General features: G+C 46.4%; 1 protein-coding gene across 3 annotated transcripts in view; it reads left to right on the top strand.

The window, feature by feature from the left end:
* LOC142496045 (sodium- and chloride-dependent betaine transporter-like) overlaps positions 1 to 21,831 on the top strand; it is a 93,213-nt gene that overhangs the window by 55,718 nt on the left and 15,664 nt on the right. For 2 of the 3 annotated variants that reach the window (XM_075602326.1, XM_075602327.1), the window contains 5 exons: positions 2,877 to 3,015; positions 3,209 to 3,412; positions 4,680 to 4,814; positions 20,393 to 20,533; positions 21,214 to 21,295. In XM_075602326.1, coding sequence (XP_075458441.1) covers positions 2,961 to 3,015; positions 3,209 to 3,412; positions 4,680 to 4,814; positions 20,393 to 20,533; positions 21,214 to 21,295 — 617 coding nt within the window. In that variant the 5' untranslated portion in view covers positions 2,877 to 2,960. The remainder of the gene's footprint in view (positions 1 to 2,876; positions 3,016 to 3,208; positions 3,413 to 4,679; positions 4,815 to 20,392; positions 20,534 to 21,213; positions 21,296 to 21,831) is intronic. The other variant, XM_075602328.1, reaches the window with a different exon arrangement.

The raw sequence follows: 21,831 nt of genomic DNA on the forward strand, positions 1-21,831 counted from the left end.
AAAGACACTGTATGTCCATCAAGTTCAACCCATGCCAAATTCAAACGACAAGTATTTATCCTATATTTGTAGTTACGTTATTTTGATTCCGACGTACCGTATAGTGTGTTATTATTGTTCTTTATTTGTAAAGCTCCAACATATTCAGCTGTGTGCGGTACAGTGGGGGCACAGTGTGACATTAATTACATAAACAGAATGACAAACAAGGACAGACGAGCGCAAACAGATACCGGAGGTAATGAGGTTCCCTGATCCTGGGAGCTTACACTCTAGAGGGAATAAGGGGCAATGTTGAAACAAAAGGTAAAAGTGGCTGCTCATTTTGGGACGGCATGTGCCTCAGAGTGGGGTATTGTCCAGCCACACAGCTGGATCTATTAAGGTTTATGGGTGTAGCTGTTAGGGGGTGCTAGATTGTATGGAGTTTGGTCCAGCTGCACAGGTGGTACCAATAGGGATGGGTGGGCGGGGGAGGTTAGGAGAGTGCTGAGGTGGGTTTGGGGAGCCGAGCCATATACTATGTCCCCATAGTCTATAACTGACATCAGCATCTGCTGTGTGATGCACTTTCTGACCAGCAGACTTAGGGCCTCTTGCAGAGAGCAGCTCTTTTAAAAATTGGCGCTTTTCACCACTACTACATAAAATGCCGTGAATTTACCTCCGTATGCAGAAAGGAACGCTAAGTTACATTATTACCATGCACGCATATGGAGAGTTGAAAACGGAGAGATTCGCGCTGTAGAAAACAGCTTAGAAAAAAACGGATATTGCCGCTCACATGCACTTTCTTGCCAACTTTTGTTGGCGTGCATATTTGGAGGAAATCTCTCCATGTTTTTGGCGACATGCGCCGCAAAATGATGATCGCCCCTTCCTGCATACGGCGGTTTGAAATAGGGTAGAAATATAGGTTCGCACCAACCGCGCGGCGCGTTTTTTAAACCAAAAAAAAATTGCCGCTTTTCTCTCTTTTCCCCTCATTCGCGCCATTTCATGCATTTCTGTTTAAAAATTTCCCTGCATCCTGGCGATATACCGCGCATCGCTGCTTTCTGCATAGGCCCCTTAGGGAGGATTTGTTCCCATACAGTGGCGGCAGAGCTTATTCTAAAGCAGCCACCACCGCCCGGTTTTCCCGCGCTTTCGGGCGCTTTCAATAGTAAGCGCCATAGCGCTTATCTATTGAAGCGTGGGAAACTCCGGTTTTAAACCGGAGAATGGACCCGCTGCGATCCCGGCCATCTCACGTCTTTTGTTAGACTCAGCTCGGCCGGGACAGTATAGTACCCCTAGTTTGGCATAGGTTTTGGATGTCAGGGTATCAATGTGCATCCCAAATGTTAAATGGGAGTCAAACCATATGCCCAAGTATTTGAAACAAGTAACAGGGGCTAGGATAGTATTAGAGTTGGTACTGATCTGTAGCTCCTTCATTGGAAGCTTTACAACTTTAGCCTCGGTCCCAAATGTTACAGTCTTGTCAGTGTTTAGAAACAGTTTGTTTTGGGAGATCCAATTTTCAAGTCTCAAATAGTCAGATTGAAGTACATGCATGTAGGGTGTATAGTGTACAGGGCAGTGTATAGTCTGGGTAGCTTTTAAATTCTACATGGAGTACAGTGCATAGAATAACGTGTAGTGTATGCAGTATTAGATGCACGGTACAGTGTGCGTAGTATAACATGCAGTGTAGTGTGTGCAGTATTTGATGCAGGGTACAGTGTGCATAGTATAACATGCAGTGTAGTGTGTGCAGTATTTGATGCAGGGTACAGTGTGCGTAGTATAACATGCAGTGCAGTATTTGATGCAGGGTACAGTGTGCGTAGTATAACATGCAGTGTAGTGTGTGCAGTATTTGATGCAGGGTACAGTGTGCGTAGTATAACATGCAGTGTAGTGTGTGCAGTATTTGATGCAGGGTACAGTGTGCGTAGTATAACATGCAGTGTAGTGTGTGCAGTATTTGATGCAGGGTACAGTGTGCGTAGTATAACATGCAGTGCAGTATTTGATGCAGTGTACAGTGTGCGTAGTATTACATGCAGTGTAGTGTGTGCAGTATTTGATGCAGGGTACAGTGTGCGTAGTATAACATGCAGTGTAGTGTGTGCAGTATTTGATGCTGGGTACAGTGTGCGTAGTATAACATGCAGTGTAGTGTGTGCAGTATTTGATGCAGGGTACAGTGTGCGTAGTATAACATGCAGTGCAGTATTTGATGCAGGGTACAGTGTGTGTAGTATAACATGCAGTGCAGTATTTGATGCCGGGTACAGTGTGCGTAGTATAACATGCAGTGTAGTGTGTGCAGTATTTGATGCAGGGTACAGTGTGCGTAGTATAACATGCAGTGCAGTGTGTGCAGTATTTGATGCAGGGTACAGTGTGCATAGTATAACATGCAGTGTAGTGTGTGCAGTATTTGATGCAGGGTACAGTGTGCGTAGTATAACATGCAGTGTAGTGTGTGCAGTATTTGATGCAGGGTACAGTGTGCGTAGTATAACATGCAGTGTAGTGTGTGCAGTATTTGATGCAGGGTACAGTGTGCATAGTATAACATGCAGTGTAGTGTGTGCAGTATTTGATGCAGGGTGCAGTGTGCATAGTATAACATGCAGTGTAGTGTGTGCAGTATTTGATGCAGGGTACAGTGTGCATAGTATAACATGCAGTGTAGTGTGTGCAGTATTTGATGCAGGGTGCAGTGTGCATAGTATAACATGCAGTGTAGTGTGTGCAGTATTTGATGCAGGGTACAGTGTGCGTAGTATAACATGCAGTGTAGTGTGTGCAGTATTTGATGCAGGGTGCCGTGTACAGTGTACAATTTTCAATCTAATCTTTTGTCCTTGCGCCTTTGCAAGGGAAGAGGAATTTGGACAATCTGGGGAATTCGGAGGCTCCTGAAGCTGGGACCTTATCCCTGAAACAAAGGCTAAAGACCAAAAATGAGCACCCCAGTGAGCAAATCTGGAGAGCCTCCACCATGGGGCGCACAGGAGGGTGCGTATCTGTTTGTTTTATACGTAAAATGAGTCACAGTTTGGGGCCACCCCTCATTAATATAACGCACCCCCTGGCCAATCACAAACCGTAATATTATTACAATGAGAATGTCACGTGTCTGACCTCAGAGGTGGGAGAGTGATGGAAGCAGTACTATTAATATTACTATTAATATTATTATTAATATTAGGTTCCGTGGTCAGCTCCCCCCCTGACAGCGAGCAGCTACCGGGACCCGGGGAGCAGGAGATGGCCCCAGAGAAGCTGAACGTGGAGCTGAAGTCGCGGGGGCACTGGAGCAACAGGGCAGAGTTTATTCTGTCGGTGGTGGGGGGTATCGTGGGACTCGGAAATGTCTGGAGATTCCCATATCTGTGCTACAAGAATGGGGGAGGTGAGAGAGGCCCTGGTTGGGGTCAAATGCATCCCAACACATTCCCAAGATTCAGGCTCTGCCCCTCCTTATATCTTCACTCCCTCTGTCTCTGCTCAGGACTGTCTCCTTTCTGTCCTTATATCTTCACTCCCTCTGTCTCTGCTCAGGACTGTCTCCTTTCTGTCCTTATATCTCCGCTCCCTCTGTCTCTGCTCAGGACTCTCTCCTTTCTGTCCTTATATCTCTGCTCCCTCTGTCTCTGCTCAGGACTGTCTCCTTTCTGTCCTTATATCTCCGCTCCCTCTGTCTCTGCTCAGGACTGTCTCCTTTCTGTCCTTATATCTTCGCTCCCTCTGTCTCTGCTCAGGACTGTCTCCTTTCTGTCCTTATATCTTCGCTCCCTCTGTCTCTGCTCAGGACTGTCTCCTTTCTGTCCTTATATCTTCACTCCCTCTGTCTCTGCACAGGACTGTCTCCTTTCTGTCCTTATATCTTCACTCCCTCTGTCTCTGCTCAGGACTGTCTCCTTCCTGTCCTTATATCTCCGCTCCCTCTGTCTCTGCTCAGGACTGTCTCCTTTCTGTCATATCTCCGCTTCCTCTGTCTCTGCTCAGGACTGTCTCCTTTCTGTCCTTATATCTCCGCTCCCTCTGTCTCTGCTCAGGACTGTCTCCTTTCTGTCATATCTCCGTTCCCTCTGTCTCAGCTCAGGACTGTCTCCTTTCTGTCCTTATATCTCCACTCCCTCTGTCTTTGCTCAGGACTGTCTCCTTTCTGTCCTTATATCTCCGCTCCCTCTGTCTCTGCTCAGGATTGTCTCCTTTCTGTCCTTATATCTTCACTCCCTCTGTCTCTGCTCAGGACTGTCTCCTTTCTGTCCTTATATCTTCACTCCCTCTGTCTCTGCTCAGGACTGTCTCCTTTCTGTCCTTATATCTTCACTCCCTCTGTCTATGCTCAGGACTGTCTCCTTTCTGTCCTTATATCTCCGCTCCCTCTGTCTCTGCTCAGGATTGTCTCCTTTCTGTCATATCTCATCTCTCTCTCTGTCTGCTCAGGACTGTCTCCTTTCTGTCCTTATATTTCAACTCACGGCTGTCTCCTTTCTATCATTTACTTCCAGCAGTGAGAAGGTTGGATTACCCAGCTGAGCTACTGTATCTCTGGTGCCTTGTAAGCAATGGGTTTCGGGTTAGGAATGACAGATACCCAGCGAGACCCGAGACACCAGGACGAAGAGCTTAGATTCCAATCTGTTTACCCGAATTCTCCGTCTCTCTCCCAGGCGCCTTCCTCATCCCGTACCTCATCTTTCTCCTCACCTGTGGGATCCCCATCTTTTTCCTGGAGATGGCGCTGGGACAGTACACAGCACAGGGACCCGTCACCGCATGGCAGAAAATCTGCCCCATTTTTACAGGTAAGTGCTTCGGGAGAAGACAGGAATATCAAACCAGGCCCAACTGACATCAGACAGCAGTGGTTACATAGTTACATAGTAGATGAGGTTGAAAAAAGACGTACGTCCATCTAGTTCAACCTGTGCTAAATTTAGACAACAGATACTTTATCCTATATTTATACTTACTTATTGATCCAGAGGAAGGCAAACAAAAAACCCCAGTGTACTGTATATCATCCAATGATATCTCATAAGGGGAAAAATAAATTCCTTCCTGACTCCAAGAATTGGCAATCGGATTACTCCCTGGATCAACATCCTTCCCATGTATACTTATTTGGTATATCCCTGTATACCTTTCCTATCTAAAAAGATGTCCAACCTTTTTTTGAACAAATCTATTGTATCTGCCATCACTGTCTCCATGGGTAATGAATTCCACATTTTAACTGCCCTTACTGTAAAGAACCCTTTCCTTTGTTGCTGGTGAAATCTCCTTTCCTCCAACCAAAAGGGATGGCCCCCGAGTCCTTAGTACTGCCCTTGAGATGAATAGTTCTTTTGAAAGCTCCTTTTCTGTCCCCGAATATATTTGTATATAGTGGCATTGCGCTGTTTTATCAAGGGGCCAAAGCTCTCTATGAACTGATCACCAGGGTATTATAATGTGTTAGGATGGATAGTTTCTTTAAATCCCATCACTTAATTAAACAAACAAACAAAAAGAAAACATGGTTGTAAATATAAAGTAGTGGTACTGTGTTCTCGACCCTCCCTGTCCTGTATCATCTCCCTTTAGTGTCTCAGCCACCAGCTTCTGCTGCAGCATTAAACACGCACAGCACCGGACATCTTTCCCACTTATTTATAACTCCATTATAACATTATAATACTCTGTACCCAGGACATACTGAAAAGTAACTCTCTGTATATTCTTTTCCTGTAAAATATAGTATAAATAAATCTTGTTGTGACGCACGGCCGGATATTGTGCTCCCAGGTTAGTCTCGCGTATCACGCTGGTCGCTCCGATGACTTACATCATTTCTAAACGAGACGGTATATTCCCCGTATAACACCTCCTCATCCGGTTGCTTAGGTGTGTACATTAGACTAGATTGTATATAGGTGGCGCTCAGTCTTTCATACCTGTCAGGGTGCTGGATCCGGGCTGGGCTGACTGCAATTACGTGAAGGAAGGGCGCCAGGAACTTCTATATAAAAACACGAGCTTTATTCACATGCTGGGGATAATCCACTGAAAACACCGTCACGTTGGGTACCAATGTAGGACAAATAATACGGGATACATTACTTAAGGCTTCTTCTCTGCCAGCTCTCAATTCTAGTGTAGGCCGCGATTATAGTGCAGGCACGCATGCGACGGAGCACAAGGAGTCGCGGGAGCCTATTGCCCGAGCGATCCGTGAACTCTGATGAGGAGGCGTGGCCGTGACGTCTCCAGGCTGATTCGCCCTCATTGGCTGGACCGCTCACGTGATGCGGCCGTCGCGTGAAAAAAAAATTAATTTGTCTCTTTAAAATTTTGCTGCTTCCTCGCGCGCGCGATCGCACGCACTATGGCCGGCCCGATAGGGGTGCTGTTTGTTGTTCGCGTCGCGTGCGTACAATCATCATAAGGAGACGTATACACAGTACAGAGACCCTAATGAGTGGGGAGGTAGAGTCCCTGCTTAAAGGAGAGTGAGTGTCTGTATATAGAAGCTTTATATGTACAGCTCTGCCTCTTGTGCTATGGTTGAAATTTGACAGTGTATACTGGTGGGGAGTATGACCACTGTGTACATTTAATAACCTCAACTTTTTATGACACTTTTTAGTATGTATGTGTAACATCCTCTCAAAGGTGGTTACTAATTGATGCTGCTCATTGAGGGGTTAAGGCATTCCCTCCAACTGTACCTATTTTTGTATGTCTTGTACCCATTAAAACCAGCTGAACCGATTGCGCCTATTTCTGTGTGAAAGCCAAGGAGCACTGCCAATATCCATTAGTTAAAGCTCGAAACCTTCAGCTTGAAGATCAGTGACCGTCGTGATAAATGATCAGCGTATTACAGAAGATATATCACTACCTCTACTTTCTGTATATATCAGTAATACAAATGAGTTAAAAAAATACAAGTATTTTAACCCGATCTTTGTGTGTAACACATATACATTGTGGGTGTTTGTAGGAGGTGCTCACTCTTCTGTACCCCACAAGGAGAGGGAATGGAAAGTGTTCCTTTTTTCATGTGCCTAATGTTGGAGGGTCTGATTAAGGTATCGAACTTGGACTGCTCCTCACTGAGCAAAGGGTGGGAGGTGTTGGGGCTTCTGGTTATAAGTAGCTTAGTCCCCTCTCAAGTGCAGCTCTGAGTTTAGTCCTGTTTGGTGTTTTACTTTAGTTCTACGTTTTTTAAACAGTAATTGTTATATTTATTTTGCCTTGGCTTTTAGTTATACAATTTTGTCCTACAGGAGCCTAAGATATTTGGAGGCGAGCCCAGTCTAAGAGCAGCCAAGCATAACCTCTATGGTAACTTTTGTCAGTGGCAGAATACTACCAGATATTGGGAGGATGGCACAAACAGGGCGTCCAAAGATACACCCCCCCCCCTAGTTCTAAGCTTAGTAGAAGACTCTCTTAAGGTACCCCCCCCCCTTCTTAGCTCCTCAAGCAAGTGCCCCCCCAGTGGCAAGGCCCCAGAAATCATCTGCTTGAGAGAAGTTGTATTTTTTTTAAGAAATCATTTTATTTTGAAGAACTGTTCAGTTCAGATTCATATTTACTTTGATCTATAATAAGGTAATTGGCAGCCATTTGTATCCTCCTCCAATCACTACTCTGCTGAAAGAGCCCAGTCTCCCCTGAGCTGAGACCCCGACATCCAGCTGTGCAAAGATTTCTGAGATCAGACGCACTATAAATTCTTCTGTATTTGGTACAATTACAGTGATGCCAGAGGAACCCAAGGCTTCCTGGGAACCCCTGTTGAAAAACACTGTGATAGGATGTGTAGTAGTGTGAGAGAGGGAGCGGCTCAGTGAGTAAAGACACTGACTGGCACTGAGAGTCTGAAGCAGGGGAGCCTGGTTCAATTCCCAGAGTCGGCTCCTTGTGACCTTGGGCAAGTCACTCTATCTCCCTGTGCCTCAGGCACCAAAAAACATAGATTGTAAGCTCCACGGGGCAGGGACCTGTGCCTGCAAAATGTCTCTGTAAAGCGCTGAGTAAAACTAGCAGCGCTATACAAGAACATGCTATTATTATTTTTAGTGTGTGTATAAACCAGTCTGTAGCTCTGCACGGCTTAGTTTGTATTCCAGCACTGAAAACATTTGACTTACCCAGCCACGGATTTTGTTCCCCCATCCACATCTTCACACCATGGTTAATGGATAGAAATGATCACAGCCTTTGTTATATACAACATAACCAATAAACCACACACACCCTTTCTAACTTCCCCAGGGACCTGCTCCGAATCACCACACACTATAAGGCCCCTCGGATACCTGTGGCTTGTATACGGAAATCGCCACCACTGCTCCCGACCTGATCAGATTATATTACCGGGCGGACACTACCACACCAGCCGCGTTAGCCTCGTATGGCACCGCCTCTCCCATTACCACCACAGGAGGGACAACAGCCTCCACCAATCACAGGAGTGTCCCTGGCCTCCACCGAGAGACAAACCCGGCAAGGTCCCCAAAACTATACTTACGCCATCACGCCATACGGAAATGATAATCACATAGTTAACCCATAACGCTGCAACGAAATTGACACCCTAGTATCAAAAATGCTACCCTATTTGGCACCCCTTAAAAACAGATGCGCATCACTGGACAAACACCCACTACAGAACCCCAAAATATAGGGCGGGGATTCTTCCACGAGGTAATCTGAAAAAGAGACAGAGGAACAAGGTAAGTGAAACAATAAATAACATACACAACCCCCCCACCCCTTCATACTCCCATCACCTCATGTCCTGCCCAACCATATCCCCCCCCATTTTTAACCCTTAACACACCCACCAGTGGGGACCCTAGGCATGTAGTCATTTCCCCCCTCCACCTAATCAGATTGGGGCTTTCTTTTTGTTACTCTGGGTGAGCCAGAAATGTAACCGTTGTATAATGTTAACACTGCTAACCAGACACTACAAGCTTGTTAACACACGCCAGCGAATACAAGGCATTTGAGAGCTAAAGAGAGGCTACTGTGTAATGTTTTTGAAAAAGGAGCAGGAAAGAATAGGAGACTGTACTACAGAACATCCACTTAAGAAGCAAGTAAAGAAGAAAACACTCTCCAAGAGGGATTCAGATCCACATGATAGTTGTGAAATCTGTTTTAATCTGCACCTTTAACAAACAAAAGAAGATTACTGGGTCAATGCTGGATAAGTATGGGCTCATCCTGTGTTTGGATAAGGATATTAAAGATCATATTTCACTTACACTTAGTCTGCTATTGCGACAAAGCAGGAATCTGAGTGGTAATTTTGTTTCTTGTCGCTTGGTCACAGGTAAGGATCCCATTGTAAGGGTCCATGTAACGCGAGTGCAATTACCGGGGGCGGAGGGTGTATCCCCTGCCACTATATATGGGTTACAAATAGTTTTAAAGATTTTTCGGGTCAGCAATTAATTAATCCAGGCAATATCCTACATGTGTTTTTTTTAAATAAATCAGTTCTGTAGTATTAGATAAAACTTGCTGCATTTTTTAAATTATTATTCAACTCTCAATGCCATTTTTATGAGTTTTAATATACTGAGCATCCTTTGATTTCTACAGCAGGTTTTAGCCACCTCCCCAGCAGTGCAAGATCTTTGTAACACTTTCCTGTTTGTGATCATTTGTTGCCAATGTTGAGCTGCAAACTGGTACAATAGTCAATGTGACCTTAGTAAAATCTGGATACATTGTAGCTGCTGAGTTACACTGACTGAAGGATTGATTGAAACAGAAAGAGCCATTTAGCGAACCCTGGGCGCAAGATCGTTACTGATCGATCATGGGAGAACTAATCAATTGGCAGCTTAGGTAATTCTGCATATATTAAAACAAAAATATATATATTATTTTTGTTTTAAGTGCCACTTGGACTGCCTTTTTAAGATCAAACATTTTGCTAATTTAAAAGTGAAAAAAGTGTCTGCGTATAAATTTGTGCAATCTGAAATGCATTTAGAAAACGAAGAGAGCTTTAAAAATGAGGGTACAGGGGGATGCGCATGCGCGACGGGTTGGAGATGGTGGTGTAGACTAACGGCTCCATCACCCGCCGGCAGATTTATGTCATTAAAACACTTTCAACCCAAACTCGAGGGATTAAAAGTACTCCCCATAGACTCCTGATAGCCCAAGGAACCTAATGCACCCACCGGAGGAGAGATGGCGGCAACCAGACTGAAGGCCCGGCGCAAAACAGATGCCCGCTCATATTTCACGGGCCCGAGCAAGGCCGGAGCTGCGGAGCACTCTGCGGTCTCAGACTCTGACTCGGCCCAAGAGGCGGAGGGAGCATCCGCCGGCCAGTCAAAAATAATTAAGCAGGAGATAGCGAGGCTCCTCGTGGACCTGAAAACTCTTTTTAGAGGGGAAGTGGAGAGCCTCAGAAAGGATATCATCCAAATTGGAACCCGCACAAGCGAACTGGAAGACCGCATGGAGGATAGCTCCCGATGCCATCAAGAGACGGGCACGCGGCTCTAGAGATCAGGATTGCCGAGTTGGAGGCCAGGCAGGAAGATTGTGAAAACCGGGACCGGCGCAACAATCTATGCGTCCGGGGGATCCCTGGGGAGGTCTTGGACCCAGAGGCCCTGCTAAGCCGGTGGATGACGTCAATTCTACCGGGTAAGACCGAGGCCGAACTTTCAATGGACCGTTGCAACAGAGCCCCCTGCGGTCGCGGCCCCTGCCATCTAACCCCCCACGCGATGTCATCCTCCGGCTGCACCATTTTAAAACAAAGGAAGACGTGTGCAGGATCACGAGGACTACCCCGCATATTACCTTTTGAAGGGATCACCCTGGCCGTCTTCCAAAACATCTCCCCCCTCACCCTGGCCCGCAGACGGGCAGTGCTGCACGTCACAAAGGAGCTAAGGGACAGTGATATAAGATACCGGTGGGTCTTCCCTTTTGCACTGGTAGTGCTTAAAAATGGCCGTTCCCACGTGCTGAGACAACCCTCTGAAGGCACTGCCTTCCTTAAGAAACTGGGGATCAAGGGGGCTTCCAATACTCCCACGACTACCGACGCTACTCACACGGAGAGACAGGAGACAGGCTCACCGCGAGCGGAGCCCTGGGTGGCGGTGTCCTCCCAGAGGGACAAAAGATCGGAGAAGGCGATGGGCAGCGATAGGGGCTCCTAAATCATCAAGGGTGCAGCAGTCGCAGCAAAGCGCTGCCAAAGCGGTTGTATAAATATATTTTGGTTTTGTTCCAGTTACTACCTAGACTCACCCCACAGCTCGAACTGTTCGTGACCTTCTCAGAAACTACAGACAGCCGGGGGTGATTGACATCCCTTGTACACTAACTCTGAATCCAGATCCCTAAAATGGCCGCGTGTGCTTACCTGGGGCAGAAGAAACAGGAGAGGCGCGAAAATCCCATGGCGGCGTGGATTTCGGCGCGAAAGACTGCTCCGCTGCCTTGGCCCGCCTCCGGATCCACCCTCTCCTCCCGATGGTCAACCCTCGAATGCGTTCCCCGCGCTCATCCTGATGACGTCATCCGGCTGGGTCTCGCGGGATCTGGATGCTCTTCTGGGCTCGCGGGAGCGAAGACGGAAGCCCGAGTGCCATCTGTCGCTGGTGGTGACGCGGTACTCCCTGGCGGGGGAGCGCGAACTCTGCCGCTGGGGGGACGTGGGGCGGGCTTGGGTGGAGGGGGGGCGACTGCAGCGGTCCCTACACACGGAGGGGGGGAGACGGAGAAGGAAGGGACCCGAAAGGGCTGCAACAGCCCATGGGGCATATGACTTTGGAGGCTACCAGCACATAGCAGGGTCGAAGAGCGACAAGTTAGAATAGAGCTGGAGGCACGAGGAGTTCTGAGATCTGGGGTTACAAGGCCCAGGGGGAGGGTGGTCGGTTTAACAGTTGGGGGGGGAAGGGAGGGGGGGTAGTTAAAGACAAAGTTGAGTTAAGTTCGAAGTGAGAGTTTGGAGCCAACAGTTACTGCTGCCGGCGGGGGGGTTTATGTCGCCAATCCTACCTGTAGGCATGCGCTGCATGGGCGGGGATGGGGGCCTAGCCTACATTCCCGTCAAAGTCCCGGGAACACGTGACCGGAGTCGGGGGCCATGGTACTGGACCTGGAGGGAGGGGGTCCTGAGGGAGAGAGTCCTTCCCGGGCGGTGAACCCGAGGTCCGGAGGGACCAACACGGTTTTGTTTGTTAATATATGTTTTCTCTGTTTTTCCCTTGTGTTCTTCCCCTTCCCTACCCCAGACCCCCTCGGCGAAAGAAAGAAGATCTGCAGCAGCCACCAACATCGGCGTACAGGCCACCAGCCTTCGCTATACCTAGGTAGGCAAGAGATCTGCTATATACATATACACCCAAACCACACAGGTACATGGCGGTAACATTTCTTTCCCAGAACGTCATGGGATTTAATAGCCCGAATAAGAGAAAGGTTGCCTTCTCCGAATTTCGGCGTAGGCGGGCCGACGTTATCTTCCTGCAGGAGACTCACTTTAGCACCCAAAACAGCCCAAAGTTTTTAGACTAGCATTTTAGGCAGGTATATCTGTCCTCTGCAAAGGAAAAGAAAAGAGGAGTAGCCATATTATTCCATAATAAAGCCCCCTTTCAAGTTGAGAAAGTGAAGAGAGATCTCAAAGGGAGGTACATCATTCTGGTGGGCCTCTTGAAACAAAGCAGATTGACATTGGCGTGCGTATATGCGCCCGGCACTGGTGAATCTCGGTTCTTTGAAGAATTTTTTCGGACGCTCCAGCGCTGGGCGGAAGGATACGTAGTACTGGCAGGGGAATTCAATAAGGTTATGGACCCAAGGGCAGATCGTTCCCCACTCCAGCAGAATCAGAGGAGGGAGGGTAACGGGCCGATGCTGAAAGGACTTAGACAGTTGGGCCTAATAGACATATGGAGAGAACAACACCAGGGAGAACGTTGTTACACATTTTATTCCCATCCCCACGACAGCTGCAGCAGGATTGACCACTTCTTTGTCTCTAGTAGAATGGTCCCACAGATTTCCGACACCAACATACATGACATTACATGGTCGGATCATGCGTCAATAGAGCTGAGATGCGTGCAAATTGGTCCGGCTAGTTCTGGATCAAAATGGAGACTCAATGAATCGTTGATTAAAATACCTGATATCGCAAAGCTCGTTAAAGAGGAAATCTCGCAGTATTTCCAGACTAATCTCGGCAGTGTGGAATCCCACACAACGCTGTGGGAGGCTCACAAAGCCACGATGCGGGGAGCACTTATAAGCATAGCAGCCAGGGGGAAAAAAAACAAAGGGAGGCCATATTGACCCAGCTATACCAGAGGTTACACGAGCTCTCTACACTACATAACCGATCAGGTAGAGCAGATACTTTACAGGAGTTGAAGGATGTAAGGATTGAGCTTAACCTCCTCACATCCCAGGCTGAGAAGGATCTGAGTTGGACACAGAGGAAGTTTTTTGAGAAGGCTAATAAGCCGGACACTATGCTAGCCACCAGACTCCGCAATTGAAAGCCACATTTCAATATACATTCTATTAAGACGGCAGGGGGGAGGGTCTCATCTAATCCCAAAGTTATTGTGGAAGAGTTCAAAAAGTTCTATGCACAGCTATATAATGGGGAGAAGGTAGTTCACAATGCTAAGACAAGCAGTAAACTGCGAAAATTCCTAGCAGACGCAGCATTGCCACAATTGGACAGCTTGGAGCGAGAGTCACTTCAGGGCGACTTCACAGGGGAAGAATTGGCAGCGGTGGTCAAGGGTTTGAAGTCCTCTAAAGCCCCAGGCCCAGGTGGGTTCTCAAACCTATACTATAAAAAATTTATAGGAGTTCTTGCTCCACATATGCTCCGGTTATATAACGGAGTGCTAGCGGTAGAGCCCTTTTCTGAACAGATGCTCCAGGCGTCGATTTCCTTGATTCATAAAGGGGATAAAGACCCTACAAATTGCCAAAGTTACCGGCCAATATCATTGATTAACACGGATGTCAAAATCTACTCCAAATTATTGGCTAACCGTTTAAGCGTCATCCTGCCGAGGCTTATCCATCCGGACCAAGTTGGCTTTGTTACAAATAGACAGGCGGCCGACAACACCAGACGGATTGTAGATATAATTGATTTTGTGGAAGCCAACGGGGTCCGGAGTGTGGTTTTAAGTTTAGACGCGGAGAAGGCCTTTGACAGGATTGACTGGCCATACTTGGAGTCCACCCTTGGGGCATTTGGGTTTGGAGGCAAATTCCAAAGGGCAATAAAAGCGCTTTACAATGTGCCAGCAGCGCGGGTGGTCCACCAGGGGTTCCCCTCAGAGCTGTTTCCAATTAAAAGTGGTACGAGACAAGGATGCCCGTTATCGCCCTTGCTGTTTGCTCTATGCATCGAACCACTTGCAGCCCAAATTCGCAGCAATTCTGATATCTCTGGGGTACAAATACACTCGCAAGAACACAAAGTGGCTTTGTACGCAGACGATATTATTCTGACCCTGACAAAGCCGCTCATCTCGTTACCTAACCTGTTTGAGCTTCTAGAGCGATTTGCCTGGATCTCGGGGTTTAAAATAAATCAAACAAAATCAGAGGCACTAAGCCTTAACATCCCCCGGGAGACGGAGAAGCTGATAGAACTCAACTTCGAGTTTAAGTGGCGACCCTCATCCATAAGGTACCTAGGGGTGCATATCACAAAAAAGATAGGCGCCCTATATCAAGCAAATTACCCTAGTCTATTGAAGACTCTAAAAAAGGAATTACAAGACTGGGCAGCATATGGTATCTCATGGTTGGGTAGGATCTATAGTGTCAAGATGAACATCCTCCCCCGGATTTTATACCTGTTTCAAACTCTCCCGGTACCAGTGACAAGGGCGGATATCACAGGGCTTCAAAAATCGATATCAAAATTTATATGGAAGGGTAAAAAACCAAGGATAAACGCCAAAATGATGCAGAAGTCTAAGGAGGAGGGGGTCTAGCTGTCCCGAGCACTACTACAAAGCGGCGCAATTGTGCCAAATCACGCAATGGCACGGGGACCCCGAGCTCAGGAGGTGGGTGGCACTGGAGAAGGAGATGTGTGCCCCTCTAGAGCTTAGGGACCTAATTTGGTACCCGAGGATACGGGTAAGGGACATAAACAAACCACTGACCTCTGTGCTCAACTCGCTCTCGGTCTGGGAGGCGTCTAAAAGTAACCGCTTGCTAACCACCAAACACACACTTATGGCTCCCTTATATGGTAATCCGGATTTTGCTCCTGGACTAGCAGGCAAGAGTTTCCCACTGTGGCGCAAATTTGGGATTAGGAGGTTGAAGGACCTGGAGGGTAGTAACACAATTAAATCATTTGAGCTATTAAAGTCAGAAACGGACATTCCCAACACAGAATGTATTAGGTACCTCCAGGTCCGGGCATTTTACAATGCACACCCGGTGAGACCACCGTTAACAAATTTTGAAAGGCTCTGCGGGAGAGGTACAGACACGCGGGGACTGATCTCTGCTTTGTACAGAGACGTGGTCGGTGCTGACAAAGACGGTACGAACAAGCCCAGATTCATGGACCAATGGGAATCAGACTTACAGTGCACACTAGAGGACGAGGACTGGACAGCGATCTTTAAGGCCGCAGCTAGTAGCTCCATCTGCACGACATTAAAGGAGAACTCATATAAGGTAATGTTACGATGGTATCTCACCCAAGTTAAATTAGCTAAATTCGTCCCGGGCTCTTCCCCGCTCTGCCCCAGGCGGTGCGGGGAACGGGGGGACCTGGTACACATGCTGTGGTCTTGCCCGAAAATAGTACCTGTTTGGATCCAGATTCGAGATTGGCTACAGAGGATTTTTTTGGGCCTCCAAATTCAGCTGGACCCGTGGCTGTTTCTGTTAAGCAAACCCACAAAGGAGGTTTCGCGCACGGGGAACAAATTAATAGCACATTTTGCAACAGCTATGAGGTGCGAGACCGCAGCACTGTGGAATCAGAATGCAATTCCATCAATAGCGAACATCAGGAACAGAATTTGGTTCATATGCCGGATGGAGAAATTAACGAGCCTAGTTAATGACTCCGGCGATAAATTCCAAAAGGTCTGGCTGCCTTGGCTGGCCCAGACAGATATTCAAAGGGTGAATGATACCACAATTTGGCTGTGATTGAAGTAAGTGAGTTCTCCTCTGGTGGAGGCTGTGGAGCAGGACGGGATGGGCTGACCAGACGGAGGGATCCCTCGGGTAGAATTCGTAAATCAGAAGCAGTATCGCCTAAGCGGATGTTGGTGAGCTGTACAGCAGCAGTGGCATTGGACCTGTGGATGCAGACTGAAGATGAACAGATTGACAATCATCGCCTGACCCTTCTCCCCCCAACCTTTCCCTCCCCCACTTCCCTGTGTAGTCCTGGTTGTTTTGTCGTGTTGTCTTGTCGTCTCCCCATCATGTGACCAGTTTTGTGTTGTATGTCCCAGACAGCTTTTTTTTGTTTTTGTTTACCTAAAATGGAGGTTGATATTATTTTTTCCTATGTATGTATGCAAAAACCAATAAAAAGAAAGTTAAAAAAAAAAATGAGGGTACAGTATCTGACCATGCTATGAATATCATTAATGGTGGCCTATAAGCATATGTAACACCCATAAATATATATTTGTATGCGCCCGAGGGATACTAAGACTTAATCAGCTCTGCCAATCACAGTGTAATGGACATGCCTCCGGTCAATTGCTGTGAGCAGAAGAAAGTATGTAAGACCATAGGACACTGAGAAGTCATGACATCACGGAAATAGGAGTGGTGATATACTGTAGATAGGATGGGAGGAGCACGTGAGAGGAAGACACCCTGGAGGAGAAAGAGTACCTGCCCGGAGGAGTCCGGCGAAAAGGAACCTGTGTAAACAGAGGAGCGGCTCAGTGAGTAACGACACTGACTGGCACTGAGAGTGTGAAGCAGGGGAACCTGATTCAATTCCCAGTGTCGGCTCCTTGTGACCTTGGGCAAGTCACTTTCTCTCCCTGTGCCTCAGGCACCAAAAAACATAGATTGTAAGCTCCACGGGGCAGGGACTGTGTCTGCAAAATGTCTCTGTAAAGTGCTATGTAAACCTAGCAGCGCTATACAAGAACATGCTATTATAATTATAAACTGGGGTTCGGAGCTGTGAGTAAACCAAGAAAGAATGCATCTAGGGGATCAACCCTACCTCTAATCAGTACTTTCTAAGTACTTGGGTAACGTCATCCTTTGTAAAGTAGCAGGCCTGCAGCAGTTTAACACACATGACTCTGTACAAGCTCCAACGCTGTGCTGGCACCAACAGTGGCCCATTAGTTAGCACGCGGCCCACCGGGACCGAATAAGTGACTCTTGGGGACATTGGCGCAAAGAGGTCTACCCTTGGATTATGTGGTGTTGTGTCATAAGTGTTATCTGTGGTCTCCTGATTTTGAGGGCCATTGCATGTGATTCCTTGTTCCTCAGCTATAAATTATTGTTACTCATAAAATATGTGTCCCACTACTTTGTCTGACTCCTGCCTGTTTCTTTGCAGGCTGACTATTCTCTCAGGTGGATTCAGACCCCCAGCCCTAGTATACAAACATTAGTATGTAACCCCCTCTTATTTCCTTGTATATGCCAAGGTGGGGCCTGAGTCCTTCGTATCTTCGTCAGACCCACCAGACAACAAAAACCTGATGAGACATCTATATTAATACCTTAGCTCTGTGGCTCCTACCTTTTATTTATTTATTTATAAAAATGCTTTACCAGGAAGTTATACATTCAGAGTTACCTCTCGTTTTCAAGTATGTCCTGGGCACAGAGTTATAACAATACATGGTTACATTAAAAGAACAGGGTTACCTGGAAAAGCAGCGGCACGTGGCAGATCCAGGAGCAGTGGCAGAGGGGGTCCTCCCCTTCCCCACCCCTTTTTTCTCCCCTAGTGTGTCTTCCCCCCCCTGAGTCTTTGTGTAGTGTGTTTAGTTGGGAATTGAAGTGGCAGTACATACGGCGAATACGTTGACCCATGTTATACACTGTTTTTTATAACTGCTGTATGTGTGAAAACTGAATAAAACATAAAGTTGAGGGCAAAAAAAGAACAGGGTTACACAGCGAATTCACAGACATTTCATGGACAGATAGAGTTGGAAAATTGGGTACAGGGGATAAAGGGCTGGTGCTTTTCAGATTGAAATAGAGCAGCTTTAACATCACCAAACATCAGCGAACAGAAGGAAACGGCTCACACCCTTTGGCTGCCCCAAAGGCTGTCCGCCTTTGGGGCAACGCAGTTGGACACTGGGGTGGTTGAGATTGAATCTGTTGCAGCTGTGATCAAAAAGTTCTTTGTGTCCTCTTGGCTCATTAACATTCCAGTGGGTGGGGTTGATGTTCCACAAAGTACAAGCACATGTTAACCCTTAGCACGCTGGTCCTGTGCAGAGGGGAGCGGTTCTTGGGGTTATCCGGTTTTGGGGCAACGCAGTTGTTTGTAGAGAGAAACCCTCCCATATATAATAACACAATATACATACGTTATACACAGTAAATGAGGGTGCTGCGCTGTTGTCCCTTATATAGTCCCAGTGTCCAATATAGCAACCAAATAGGCCAATTTTGCACCCCTTTATGCTCGTGGATGCACATATACAGCTCCTCCCCCGAATAATGAACATTAAAGGGGCTTTTATTATTAGGTATTTTGTATGTCAGCCATTGGGCTTCTAGAGCTAAGATTACCAATCCTTTTAACAAATGTATGAAACAAACATTGAAAGATGGAATTGATAAATAAAAACTAATCTGCACCACAAAAAAAAATGTATAGAACAATACCTGAAATCCAAGCAAAAGAAACGGAACGCGTGGAAATCCAAGCAAAAGAAAAGAAACGCGTAGGTGCTGTAATCCTGCAGACCTCTTAACCGAATAGAATTTTTACAAATCGAAAATTCCCAAGAAAGCAAATAGAACGGTCTCAAAGCAAAACGGTGCATGCAAGGCTATACCACTTTTCATTCTTATATTACTATATGTGTATGCATTTGATGATATTGTGTGTCTCGCTGTTTATATATAAGTGTTCCATTCATATCTGGGATTTTGCTATCAGATTCTTTGGATTTCTGTCTTCTTTTACTAATCCACTTCTCTGCACTTTTATAGATTTTTGTAGCCTATTTAATCTATATAGGTTAGGTTGCGCCCTTGTGTCTGTATGTTTTTTCATTGGTTCTATATTTTGTGGTTTCCGGAGACCCGTTCTATTTCCTTTCTTTTCCCTTAAAAACAAAAACATTGAAAGATGTTTTATGCCCAAGTGCTTTCACTTCTGTTCCAATACAGATTTAACTCGGTGGGGTTTATGCTTTAATCTGGAAGGTAATTGCAGAGAAACGCGTTAAGCCAGGTTTGATGCCTCTCAGCTGGGTATCTACTTATGTTTTACTAAAGTTTGAAAGTAACCGCTGAGCCTGGCAGCTGTGAATGGGTTAATTCCGAACTCTGAGTGCCAGTGTTGGAGATTCCCCCTGTCGGAGTCACATGTTTAACACTCACACTGGGCTCTGCATACAGACGACAGATTTCCTGCGTTAACTGTTACAAACTTGTCTATCAAGACGTACACTTGTGAGACCATATCCTCATACAGACCGACTTCATTTATACAAAAGCCTTTAATTGATTCCCTTCTATTATGTATTACTATACCGCCTATAATTTCTCCTATTACTCTACATAACTCCTCCTATTGCTCCATAACCCCTCCCTATAACTCCTCCTATTCCCCCATATAACCTCTCCCTATAACTCCTCCTATTCCCCCATATAACTAGGATGACCAGATGTCACGGTTTAGCCGGGATAGTCCTGTTTTTTCGGACTCTGTCCCAACTTTTTCAGGCTCTGTCTCGGTTCTTGGATCCCCTGTCTGTGTGTGTGCGAAGAGCATGCGCAGACCGCGCATGGGCGTTTGGCACTTCCCGGCTGCTCGTGCAAGTGCCGATTGCGCATGCGCAGCTGGGACGTGCCGATTGTGCATGTGCGTTCGGCAAGCGCTCTGCGCATGCGTGACATTTGTCCCGGTTTTTGCCGGGACAAATTTGGTCACCCTACATATAACCTCTTCCTAGGACTCCTCCTATTGCATCATATAACTTCTCCCAATAACTCCTACTCTTCACTCATATAACCCCTCCCTTTATCTCCTCCTATTGCTCCATATAACCTCTGACTATAACTTCTCCTATGGCCCCATATAACCCCTCCCTATGACTCCTCCCATGCCCCCCTCCCCCTATTGCTCTGTTTGACTGCTCCTATGCCTCTCCTGCAGGTATAGGATATGGTACGATGATCATGTCTTTCATGGTTAATATTTACTACATCATTATCCTGGCCTGGGCATTCTTTTACCTCTTCAGCTCCTTCACATCCCAACTCCCTTGGTCCAATTGCAACCACACCTGGAACACAAGTAAGTGATGACATCACAGCTCACTGAGCATTGTGGGAAAATATTTTTAAATATTTAATATATAAGATTTATATATCACATGTATTTTAATAAAATGAATTAATACAAAATGATAATTATATTATGTATTTTTATAGCTGTTTTACCCATTTGTAACCTCTGTTAATGCAAATGTTCACTATTCATATTATATATATGATTTATCACTTGTGTTTACCCGGTTCTTTGTCTCACTTGTGGTCCCTTTGGTTTTGAGTTCCCTCTGATCTCTTTCTCTCTTAGGGTTCCCATGGTCTCTGGGACCCATTGGCTCACTGTACTCCAGGTCTTGGAGCCCCCCTGGTCTCTGACCCTTGGTGTCTGTGTCCCTATGGTTCTACATTGTCTCAATATCCCCCCAGTCTCAGTGTCCCCCTGGTCTTGCGGTGCCCTGGTCTCATGGTCCTCATTGTCTAAGTGTCCCTCTGGTCTCGTGTCCCCCTAGTTTTGTATCCCTTGTTTTTTTGGCCTCCTGGTCATTGTCCCCGCTGGTCTCGGTGTCCCCTTTAGTCTCAGGGTCCTCATCTGTGTCCCCCTAGTTTTTTTTCCCTCTTTCGCTGTGTCCACCTAGTTTTTGTCTGGCTGGTCATGGGGACCATCTGGTCACAGTGTCCACCTGGTGTCTGTCTTTGGTCTCCCAGGGAGCTGCATGGAGTTTGTGAACAAGACTGAGAATTGGACCATACCAGATAATCAAACAGCCCCTGAGGTGGAATTCTGGGAGTAAGTGAGGAATCAGGAATCTCTGTATCCCCCCTCAAAGTCCATGCAATCCCCCCACAAACCTACATGCTCACCCCACACACACAATATAACATATATATAACATGCTGTACTATCTCTGTATATGCACATTGTAGCACTCTGTGTGTGTGTGTGTGTGTGTATATATATATATATATATATATATATACACATACTATATACACACACATAGACACATTACTCCTCCTAGTGCTCCATATAACAGCCCCCTATAACTCCTCCAATTGCCCCATATAACTGCTCCCTATAACTCCTCCAATTGCCCCATATAACCTCTCCCCATAACTCCTCCTATTGCCCCATATAACCTCTCCTCATAACTCCTCCTAGTGCCCCATATACTGTAAGTCCTTCTATTGCTCTGTATAGCTGCTCCTATGCCACATACACAGTAGTATATTACAATAGAAGACGCTGGGATCAAATAGGATACACTTGAATATAATAGGATGGGATGGGATGTAATAGAACACAATGGGATACACTGCTATAAT

This window comes from Ascaphus truei, chromosome 5 (assembly GCF_040206685.1).
Source record: "Ascaphus truei isolate aAscTru1 chromosome 5, aAscTru1.hap1, whole genome shotgun sequence".
Taxonomy (NCBI): Eukaryota; Metazoa; Chordata; class Amphibia; order Anura; family Ascaphidae; genus Ascaphus; species Ascaphus truei.